This window comes from Marmota flaviventris, chromosome X (assembly GCF_047511675.1).
Source record: "Marmota flaviventris isolate mMarFla1 chromosome X, mMarFla1.hap1, whole genome shotgun sequence".
NCBI lineage: Eukaryota > Metazoa > Chordata > Mammalia > Rodentia > Sciuridae > Marmota > Marmota flaviventris.
The window spans coordinates 69,825,925-69,838,684 of NC_092518.1; the positions used below are offsets into that span (position 1 = coordinate 69,825,925).

Below are 12,760 nucleotides of genomic sequence, written 5' to 3' on the forward strand. Positions count from 1 at the left end.
TTATATTGGGGAGCTAAAGCATAACATTGAAGTATGGGCTATCTTATAGATGTTAAAGAATTTTTGTAAGAATGTTCACATGAGCAAACAGATATATATGCATGCATGCTACATGAAAATTTCCTATTATATACTCCTATATACTCCTGATATAGGAATGTGGGAATGAACACACTGGGGTCTAAGAATTTGACATGATTCAAACTTTCATTTTTCACTCCTTTTGTCAGTCTCTTTTTAAACTGCTCCAGTTTCATAAAATAATTTTACTGGAATTAAAGATGAACACCTTAATATTAAATAAGCAATTAGTACTAGCTAAAATGATTCATTTATCTTATTATGTTTTCTGCCTGGGCTCAACTGTTTATAATGATGTGACAGCTGACCAGATTGTAAATTTGGGTATCTTATGTGGGACAATAAATTAGGTTTAAAAAAATGAAGATTGTAAATTGTGTGACTGCTAATTAAGTTTTTAAAATTATCAAGTAGGGGAAAATTAAAATATGGTATATAGCTATCAAGGTATTTTTTCATAAGCCTTTACTTTTCATCTTCCTTTTAGCATAAATCATAAACAAATAGAGGGCCCAATTTGCTTTCTGTCATTCCACTAAAGGGGGTCCTATTTTTCAGACAGATGGGTTTTATAAATATAGTAATGAGATTATTTTTATAAGAAGCTCATTTTATGATTACCCCTAATACCAGAACAGATTTTTACTGTCAGGAAAATTTTACCCAGTCTACCTTCAGTGAATAAAATCCGTATGTCAAAAGTGATATTTTAATAAATCATTAAAACATTCAAACTTAATATGAATCCAGTACAGGCTCTTATAGGGATCCTAAGCTATCTGGGGTGTGTGTGGGGGGGCTAATAATAGGCAAAATGGGAATCAGTTGTAATTAAAGATCAGGATTCTTGGTCAAGGTCTTTCACCAATTAGCAATAATATTGCAGGTATCACTTGACATTTGTTGTCCTTATTTCTTTATCAATAAAGCAAAGAATTGCACTAGACACTCTTTAATGTTCCTTCTACTTAAAAATTCCCTGTTGGAAAATGATTTATCTGGAAAAAAATCTCCAACAGTCGAAGGAAGTGATAGTAGCCACAATTTGAGGTAGCAATTTTGCAAGAGTATTAGAATCTTCCAGTCCTCATCCACCCCTCATAATTTTATCTGTGAAAACTCCCATAAGAAAAGAGTGGCCTACTATATAAGCAGTACCATGGTTTTCAAATTCTGTTGCACTGCTTTCTTTAATAATTTTCTCTTAAGATATAGTTGGCCATAGGAAAAATGTAGTGCTTCATTTAGCTTTATGAAGAGACCTATACTTTGAGTATATATACTTTTATGATAAAACTGACTTAATATGAGGGACTACTCAACTGAAACATGCTGGATAACTTGCTTATTAGTAGAACCCTAGAAAGTCCAGAATGAAACAACAATAATCTGGTAATTAGTGTTATTGCTACAAGCTGGACTCTGGAGTAATGAGTCTTTTAAAGGGCCATTATAAATTTACAATGTCATATTAAGGCAATTGTAATTAATGAAAACTGGATTTTTAAAATAAAATGTGTGATACCTTAAATAAATTTATTTAAGGCTTTTAAGGAAAAGTAACCCATGAAGTGAGGAATTCAGTACAAATAAGTTCTCTGAGACCCAATTATCATATTCAGTGTACAGAGATGCTTTAAAATAATGAGAAAAAGTGAGCCAAATGCTGTTATCAATCATGTTTTTAATTTTATTTATGTTGACACAAATAAGCATTGATTTGTGTCCAATAAATTACTTTCACTTGTATCACAAATTATTTAAATTTTAGGTAAAATTTTTATAGTTTTAGGCTATTTACCTCATATAGAATAAAAGACTAAATTGTTGAGATTAAAACTATAGTATCCATTGTGTCACAATAATGGATTAAATGGATGTTTTTTTTTCTTAAATAGTAACAAAACTATAAAATACATAAGACTAAGCAATATGAAATGTATAAGATATATAAGGAAAAATAGATTGTTTTAGAAAGGAAGTATTGAATAATTGGTGACTTAAATAGCCATATTCCTGATTTAGAACACTCAATATTATAACTTTGACAAACTTCAAGTTAACTTTAAATGTAATGTTATTTCAATCATTTTTAATGGAATTTGTTTGGAAGTCAACTGTAACTCTAAAATTTCATCTGGGAAAAAAATTTTGAGAAAAATCTAAGAAAAATAATTCTAAAATATTAGGAAAGAATCTACTCTAATATATCCTAAAACACCCAAGATACATAATACACTGTTGTAATGGCAAAAATAAATGTAAAGATATTTTGAATGGAAAATATAAAACAATTTAAAATATAAAGATATTATTTTACATCAATGGGGAAAAGGCAGATCATTTAATAAACAGTTTGGAGCATGGTAGCACAAGTCTGTAATACATGTGACATGGAAGGATGTCAGAAGCATAATAAGTTCATAATAGCTTCAGCAACTTAGCAAGACCCTTAGGAACTTAGTGAGAAATTTTCTCAAAATATAAAAATAAAAGAAAGCACTGGGGATGAACCTGAGTGATAAAGCATCCATGAGTTCAAACAACAGTACCCTCCAAATTTGTATATTGGAAGAAGAAATACATCCAGGTCCCAGTATTACATAATACATAAAAACCATTACAGATGAATTAATGATTTGAATGTTAAAAAAAAACACTTCTAAGCAAAATTAAAACAGAAAACAGAAGTTATTCTTATCTGAGACTAAGTATTAAAAATTATGTATGTAAAAATGTCATAAATGAAGGCCAAAGGCAAATCGTCTTGGAGAAAATATTTGTGATATATATGAAAGTAAAAAGGTAAATATCCTTAATATTTCCATCATTAAGACCAACATTAACAGACCATGAGAAACGATGGCTAATGTATAGTTAACAAAGAAGAAATACAAATGACCATAAATAAATAAAAGATGTAGATATTGCCATTTGTAGTGAGAAGAAAAAATTTGCCAAATATTGATGGGTTGTTATATTATTGTAAACTTGTGAAAATGTTATAGTAATTAAAATCTACATTGTTATGGTATCCAAATTAACATTGTATTCCTATGTTTGTTTTTGCAGTGTCTTGGTTTAGAAGGGTCTTGCCCTCATTTTTCTCTGAGGAAGACCGATTGTTTTGTTTTAGAACTCGATTTTGTGCAATGGCCTGTACTGAATTGGGCCATGGGAAATGCGAGGGATGGCTTTGGAAAAAAAGAGAGTCTAGAGGAATCTCCTTTTTTAATTGGAAAAGATACTGGTTTATTTTGAAACACTCAACTCTCTACTGGTTCTCACACCTGAATGTAAGTGCACCAGGAAGGAAAGAAAATCATTCACTGAGTCATAATAGTCCTTAATCTTTATATTAGCATTAAGGATATGAATTTCTGAAAAATAAAGGTATGCTTATAATATTTAATGTTAGGTAGTAGGCCATTGATGCTACTTCTTTGTTTTAAAAATGATATGTAAAAAGGCATATAATTAATGGTTTGAAGTAAAAAATACCTGCTTTGTAATCCAAACTTATTATATTGAAAAGATTGGGCAAGTTAATAAACTTCTCTGAGACTCATTTTCTTCATTTTTCTCATGGCACATAATAATACTTGCCAAATATTTTCATCCCTTTTTTTTCTTATATGTTGATCCTCTTCCTCACAACCAGATATATCTCTACAGACTGAAATGTGCTGGAGACTTTTAATTTAAATAAAAGTGAGATGAGTAAAACATCTTTCAATGGTTTTGAAAGCAAACCAAGAAAACCAGGGGGTTTTCTTTGTTTCTGTTTTGTGTTTTGTGAGTTTATTTTTTCTTTTTGTTTTTATTTTTTGTTTTGTTTTGTGGCAGAGAAAGGTCATGAGCTTGGTTTTGGACATGTTGACTGAAATATGTCATTAAGCTACCCCAGGGGGGAGAAAAATCTAGAACTCAGAGGAAATTTCCAGCTTTCACCTTAACTATGTCAGAATTCTTGATAGCGTTCTTTATACTTTCTTCAGTATTTCACTCCTAAAGTGTTCTCCAATCTCTTTTCTATTTCCATTACTCCTTTAAAATGACTTTGGTAAGATTATCATGAGTGTCCATGTTGCTAAATCCAACAGACGTTTTCAGACCTTGTTTTACTAAACCTCTCCATATTTTTCTCCTGGTATTCCTCCTGTATCACATTTGCAGGATTATCCTACTCTCTTAGGCCATTAAAATTTCTTCAGGGGGCTGCGGTTGTAGCTCAGTGGTAGCTCAGTGGTAGAGCACTTGCCTAGCATGTGTGAGGCACTGGGTTTGATCCCCAGAACCACATAAAAATTTTTAAAAAATACAAATAAAATAAAGGTATTGTATCCATCTATAAAATATATACATAAAAATTTCTTCAGGCATCAGTTCTAAGTTCTCTCATTATTCTGCTCTATTTTTTTAGATTATTTTATCCATGTGTGTCTATCTGTATACAGAGGAAACACATATTTATGTCTATAACCCAAAATTCTCTTCAGCATTAAAGATCATACAATTAGTCTCTTTACTGTGATATCTCAAGAGTGTCCACTGTGTATAAAACAAAATTCATAATTTTGGCATCCTCAAAATGGTGACTCCTTCCTGTGATTTTCTGCTAAGGAGTCAGATCTTTAACCACTTTTAATTATCCATATCTACTCCTAACCAATAATATAGCCAAAATATTGCTCAAATTTATCAATTTATCTCCATTGTCACTCACTGCCTTCATACTAGCCTAAGCTATAATCATCTTTCACTTGAAAAATTTTAAGAGCTTCCTACCTGACTACTCAAATTTGCTTTGGCCACCTTCTATTTTGTTCTTCCACTCAAAACAGGGAAATCTTTTCAAAATGAAAATTTGATCATATATTTACTACCTCCCCTCACCCTGCTTTCTGTCTATCCTCATGAAAAGCCATCAATAACTTCCCATTATTCTTACACCAAAAAAAAAACACTTACCATGAACTACCCATTCTTACACATATATATGTGATACTCTTCAGTCACATCTTGTCCCACATACATTGCAGTTTTACATTTCAGCTCCACTGGCCTTCTTTTATTTTCTCTAATGCGTAATGTTCCATCCAACCTCAGAAATTTTGCATATGTCATTCTTTCTTCCCAAAATACTTCATGATCTTCTCACCTGGTCAACTTCTAGCCTTCCTTCAGATCTCCCTTTAGGACATCACTCCTTTAGGGAAAGCTTCCCTGATCCCCCTGTACCAACTTAATCAATTCTTGTAAGCTCTTATAGCATCGTATACCTCCCCTTTCCCAGCATTTAACACACTTTTTCGTTTTACTTTGTCATTTATATTCTTTTATTAATGTCTGTCTCCTCATTAATCATAAGTTTTCACAAGTACTAACTCAGCTTCTCCCAACCTCATCCTCACCTGTTCAACCATTGATCTCATTCATATGACACAATGTATGTGCTCAATAGATAAAAGTTGAATTGATGAATAAATGAGTTACTATAAATAAATTGCCTTTGGACAGTGCCCACCATATAAATCCTCAATAAAGTTTATTTCCCATCATATACCTTTATTTACCAACTAATTTGAAAAATATTCTACTTCAAATGTGAAATTTGAAATTTTTAAAATACTTGAAATTTTTAAAGAGCAATTACAAAATACCAAATAATTTCACACTGCTTTCATAATCCCACATGATAAATATCATGCATCTAATCCCTATCCAAATTAAACAGGAAAAAAACAGTGAATTATATCTGCTATGTTTTTAATTTATTGACAGAATAGTCTTAGAATTAATTAGCTTCATTCAAACTTAATTAGAGTTCTGGTGACTTTTTATGGGATTCAGTTTTATATTTTTCCATCTGACCCTTTGTCAGATTTTTATTAAATGTATGAGATTTTGATTTTTTTTAATTCAGTTATTGCTAGGTTTATATTTTCACATAACTTGAATACTTCTGTAGAATCTTTTCCCTGACAATTACAATGCATGTTAGCAACATTGCAACATATCAATAATCTGTTCCACTTTTTTATCCTTGAAGAAATTGTGACTCAGAAAGAACAAGTGACTTGGTAAGCATGGACAGAATTACAATTACCAGACCTTACTAAGCTCTGTAAATAAGTTGGAAGATGTCCAACCATGTATCATTTTATAACAATTTCTTAGAAATTTGATGGGTTGCTTATAAAAGGTAAGATAATAAAGATACAGGGAATAAAAGACTATATTGCTCTCTTATGTCATACACTAAACAATTTCATGCATAGAAATTTCATTATTAGAGTTTTTTGAAGAGATATGAAATAGGAAATAATTGGTATATGTGATCTCCATTCTACATTACAAAATGTAAGTTTTGGAAATGTGTTAAATGCTGCTATAACTGCTGTTTTTGCTGGCCTTTGTTGATAAATTGTTTGTCTGCTTTGAATGCCCTAATGATGCTGAGAGCTGTTTGCATATTTTGAAGTAACTTTGTACAATCATTAATGTAAGAGTTTGTTTTTACTATTGCTGGTTTAATAAATGCACGGTCCATTTGCTTTGCAGAAAGCTATTTCAAGTGCATGCTAAGCAAACTACATTATTCAACAAGCAGTCTAGAAAAATACTGTTCATTATAACACTGGTGACCTGGCTATCAGGTGTTCATTTCAAAGTCTAACTCTCTCAGTTCAGCATTTTCCTTATATTAATTTATTATTTCCTTTTTCCAATTTTTATAGGACTCCAAGGCTGACGGTTTTATATATCTACCTGAATTCCGAATTGGCTTAGCTCCACATTGCAGAAGAAACCAGTAAGTAATAGTAGATCCTTAAATTCAGAGTCCAGATCAACACTGTGAAATAGAAATATAACACGGGGCATATTTATACTTTTAAATTTTTTAGTAGTCACATCCATGTTCCTTCAGACTATTAGTGTTCTAGCATTATGCTGTGATTGAAATTTATAGTTGATAGATTTCACACTTGTAACACTTTCAACTTATGATAGTACTCTAGTTCATTTTTACCTTCCTTGATTTTATATGTAAAATATTAGAAACATATATTATTTTTCTTTAGGAGGAGTCATGCTTTTATTTCATGAATTCTTTCTCTAACTTACCATAATTGCAATACCTACTATGTTAAAATGCTCTTCAAATGATAATTGTCTGCCTGATTCCCATCATTAAAGAATGTGTCCATAAAACTATCAGCAAGCTTTGGAGAATGGGAATCAATCAGCATCAATTTTTTTTTTCCTTTTATTCATATAGCCAATTTAGCCTGTTACCAACCAAGGCTTACAATTAATCAGGAAGTGGGCCCAAAATAAATATAATGGTTTCTCCTTCTCTTCTGGCTATTATTCTATAAATTATTTGATGAACTAGATTAATGGATCCACCAAATTTTAAAGATCCAGCCTATCTAAGTAATTAAGGACAAAACCTACCACTGTCAAAAATAGAAAAATTCTGTAAGCCAAAGCTGTCTACTTATGCTATTTTTATCAGTGCTATAAGATTAACAAGTTAGAAAGATACCAGTATAAACAAGGAAATGTTGAAAGGGTAAGCATTTATAAACTCCTGGGTGTTATAATTCTCTACTATGTTACTTATATTCTTATTATGATATATCTGTCTTTAGGAGACTTCAGAACAGATGAACTGAAACTTGAGAATGTGCAAGGAAGACAAACAAATCCAATGAAAATTATACACAAATAGATTGCATGGGGAAATATTAAATAAATTGATATGATTTAGTGGTAGAAAAAGTGATGGAATTATTAAAATGTATTTTTTAAATGAAGTTTTAATAATAGGTCACCGAATGATTTTGGGCCACGGAAGGGGTTTTATTAATGGACACTGCTGTAGCTAAACTTCCAGTCTCATCTTTTTTTTTTTTTTTTTAGAGAGAGAGAGAGAGAGTTTTTCAATATTTATTTTTTTAGTTTTCGGCGGACACAACATCTTTGTTTGTATGTGGTGCTGAGGGTCGAACCCGGGCCGCACGCATGCCAGGCGAGCGCGCTACCGCTTGAGCCACATCCCCAGCCCCTAAAATGTATTTTTATTATATAAAAATAGTTGGGATTTTGGGAAAAATTGCAAAAATATGTATTTAACTTAAGCAGGATAGTTGGAGTTATCAATAAATTGAAATAGTCAGAATTGGCTATTGAGTATAGTCATGTAGTTTCCATTTTTAATATCTTTTTAAATAGGTTTTTTATCTTTGTTTTATTTGTATTTATTTTTATGTAGTGCTGAGGATTTAACCCAGTGTCCCAGATGTGCTAGGCAAGCATTCCACCACTGAGCCACAACCATAGCCTCCACTTTAATATCTTAAACTATCTCCTGTGAGTTCTAATTATTCAAGCCTGAGATGAGAATTAGAAACAAATTGTTCTCTTAAGTAGTTCTCCAACTAAGTTTTTGGTAGTATGTCCTTGAGAGATATCTAGATAGTCGTTACCTGTGTTTCTGGTATAGCCATAAAAGAGAACATAATTTTTCTACATCTAGACTGTAATGCACAGGAGTGATATATCTACCAGTAACAAAGATGAGAACAGAAAACCAGACTCACACTTTTTAATTTTTTATTTGATTTAATTAATTATACATGACAGTAGAATGCATTTATTTATTTTTATATATCATACATAGATGGGATATTACTTCTCATTTTTCTCAGTGTACATGTTACAGAATCATATTGGTCATGCAGTCACATATATGCATAGAGTAATAATGTCTGTTTCATTCTACTATCTTTCCTATCCCCACATCCCGTCCCCTGCCCTCCCATAACTTCCATCTACCTCGTCTAATGTAATACTATTCTTCCCTAGTGCCCCCCACCTTATTGGGAATTAGCATCCACATATTAAAGAAAACATTTGGCCTTTGGTTTGTGGTATTGGCTTATTTTGCTTAGCATGATATTCTCCAACTCCAACCATTTACTGGCAAATTCCATAATTTTACTCTTCTTTAAAGCTGAGTAATATTCCATTGAGTATATATACCACATTTTCTTTTTTTATTTCTTACGTACATGACAATAGTGGAATGCATTACAATCATTATTATCCATTCACAGCACAATTTTTCATAACTCTGTATATAAAGTATGTTCACATTTTCTTTATCCATTCACCTATTGTGGGACACCTATATTGGTACCATAGTCTAGCTACTGTGAATTGGGCTGGTATAAACATTGATGTGGCTGCATCACTATAGTATGCCAACTTTAAGTACTTTGGGTATAAACCAAGGAGTGAGATAGCTGGGTAAAATGGTAGTTTCATTCCCAATTTTCTGAGGAATCTCCATACTGCTTTCCATAGTGGTTGCACCAATTTGCAGTTCCACCAGCAATGTATGAGTGTACCTTTTTCACCACATTCTCACCAACATTCATTGTTGCCTGTATTCTTGATGATTGCCATTCTGACACGACTGACATGAAACATTAGAGTAGTTTTGATTTGCCTTTCTACTCCATTCATAATAGCCTCAAAAAATACCTGGGAATCAATCTAACAAAAGAGGTGAAAGACCTCTACAATGAAAACTACAAAAGACTAAAGAAAGAAATTGAAGAAAACCTCACAAGATGGAAAGATCTCCCAAGCTCCTGGATAGGCAGAATTAATATTGTCAAAATGGCCATACTACCAAAAACATTATACAGATTTAAGGCAATTCCTATTAAAATCACAATGACATTCTTCATAGGATTAAAAAAGCAATCATGAAATTTATTTGGAAAAATAAGAGACCCAGAATAGCTAAAGCAATCCTTAGCAAGAAAAGTGAAGCAGGAGGCATCATAATACCAGACCTTAAACTATATTACAGAGCTATAGCAATAAAAACTGCATGGTATTGGCACCAAAATAGACTTGTAGACCAATGGTACAGAATAGAGGACATAGAGCAAACCCACATAAATATGGTTATGTCATACTAGACAAAGGTGCCAAAAACATTCACTGGAGAAAAGATAGACTATTCAATAAATGGTGCTGGCAAAACTGGAAATCCATATATAGCAAAATGAAATTAAACTTCTATCTCTCACCCTGCACAAAAATCAACTCAAAGTGGGTCAAAGACTTAGGCACCAGAACAGATACCCTGTGCCTAATAGAAGAAAAAATAGGCCCAAATCTTCACCACATCACCCTATGATCTGACTTCCTTAACAAGACTCCTAAAGCACATGAAGTAAAATCAAGAATCAATAAATGGGATGGATTCAAGTTAAAAAGCTTTTTCTCAACAAAGGAAACAATTAATAAAGTGAGGGGAGAGCCTACAGATTGGGAGAATATCTTTACCACATCCACCTATGATAAAGCATTAATCTCCAGAATACATAAAGAACTCAAAAACTACCAAAAGAAAACCCAATCAATAAATGGGCTAAGGAACTGAACAGACACTTCACAGAAGAAGAAATACAATTGATCAACAAATATATGAAAAACTGTTTAACATCTCTAGCAATTAGAGAAATGCAAATCAAAACTACTCTAAGATTTCATCTCACTCCTGTCAGAATGGCAATCATTAAGAATTTAGACTTACTTTTAAAGCAGTAGGGAGTTAAGTTACTCAAAGGCCCATCTCCCCGGACTGGAAAATTTTGGTTTCATCCTTAGGAATGAGAGTTGGCCCCTACTATCTAGTGGGTACCATCACATTATATTCTTTGAAATATTCATTATTGGGGCTATAGCTGTGGCTCAGTGGTAGCACACTTGCCTGGCATGTGTGAGGCACTGGGTGCAATTCTCAGCACCACATATAAATAAAAAAATAAAGATCTATCAACAACTAAAAAAATATTTTTTAAAAATTTATTATCTACTTTTACACTCTTGAAAAACAGAATTGAAATCATTATTGGATTGGGGAAATTATTTGCAGTACTATATTCTTTTATTTGAACATCTTCTTTTTAACCACTGTTTCTAAGTTTGATAATAATATTACCCACAGAATTGAAATAAACCTTCACCCCACCCCACCCCAAATCTGGCTCATGTGTTGTGATGGCAGACACACACATACACACACACACACACACACACACACACACACACACACCAGGAGATAATGAAAATGTTTATTATTTGCATAATGAGTCTTTCTTGGTAGAGCATCACATGTAGGCATCCCAAGCTGATCCAAAAATATCTTGAGAGAGTAGAAATATGAGACCAGCTTGGCTTTTCTGGTAGTTACACACTGAGGCTGACTTTAAGATTCCAGTAAAAAAGTAAGAGGAAAAATGGTAAAAACTATCTGCAGTCAAATATAAAAAAGGGAATCTGATTCCTTATTATCCTTATTAAAGGATATCTTGTCCTACTTGATTGTATGGAAGTCTATATAAGGAAAATGAAGTATGTGTGCTACTAGACTAGGTCTTCGCTTCAGTTTCCAAAATATTTCCTAAGCATAATTGCTCAAGGGACCCACACAAACACACATGGAGATCCCCTCTGGTCCCATTTCTATCCTCCAATTCTGATTTGATTCCTTTCTCTTTTATGTTATAAATAGAGTTAAGTGAGGATATGTACAGAAAAAGAGAACATAGGGGCTGGGTGTGGTGGTGCACACCTGTAATCCCAGTGGCTTTGGAGGATGAGATGGGAGGATCATGAGTTCAAAGCCAGCCTCGGCAATGGTGAGGTATTTAGCATCTCAGTGAGACCCTGTCTTTAAGTAAAATACATAATAGGGCTGGGGTGTGACTCAATGGTTGAGTGCCCCTGAGTTCATCCATGGTACTAAGAGAGAGAGAGAGAGAGAGAGAGAGAGAGAGAGAATATAAACTCATTACTTTGTATGTATTTTTTCCAGACTCCAGTTATTATAAATAATTTGCATTGAAAAAGGTCCAAAATTCTTGATTAAGTTATTTAAGGAAACTCAAAACTCAAAATGAGATTCAAATTGGCTTAAGGTCCTATCCAAAGAATTTATAAATGGATAAATAATCAATTAAGGAAGAAGATATGGAAACACTATATTAAGCTTTGTTTCATAACCCAAATATCAATAGAATATTCATTTCCTCCAACAAGACATGCTTGCTGATGAAGTAAAAGTTATAATATTATTGATGAATATTGATGTCTACACCACTAAACATAATAGAATATTAAAGTGAGGAATAAATATTTATAAGATAAATATGCAAAAGATAAAATATTGCACAGTAGTTTCAATTTCTTTATATATGAGGACAATGAGGTACTAATGTCAAAAATCATCATATATATCTATTCATCTAAATAAAAAATTTAAGTATTAGCATTGAATTTTCACTTCAGAATATCAGTGAATTTTTGTTCCAAAAATTTTTTTCATGTTTTCTATGGAGTATTTTTATCCACTGCTAACTATGGTTATGTGATCTAAATTTTCCTTTCTATTAAAAAATATTAAATTAATGCCCTTAAAATGAGCTATTCTTCTACACTATATAACAAAGATACTAATATTGATTCTGTGATATTCAACTATAGAGAAGAAAATATATCTATTCAGATTTGTTTCCTAATTTATGAGTACATAATAAATTTAAATTTCTATTTTAAATCAGATAAATTACAAATACTTCAAATAATAAAC

The 12,760-nt window shown here is 32.1% G+C and overlaps 1 protein-coding gene across 1 annotated transcript in view; it reads left to right on the top strand.

Moving 5' to 3' along the window:
- Positions 1-12,760, top strand: part of LOC114091206 (uncharacterized) — a 502,987-nt gene that overhangs the window by 452,895 nt on the left and 37,332 nt on the right. The window contains exons 16-17 of the mRNA XM_071606073.1: positions 3,154-3,377; positions 6,822-6,895. Coding sequence (XP_071462174.1) covers positions 3,154-3,377; positions 6,822-6,895 — 298 coding nt within the window. The remainder of the gene's footprint in view (positions 1-3,153; positions 3,378-6,821; positions 6,896-12,760) is intronic.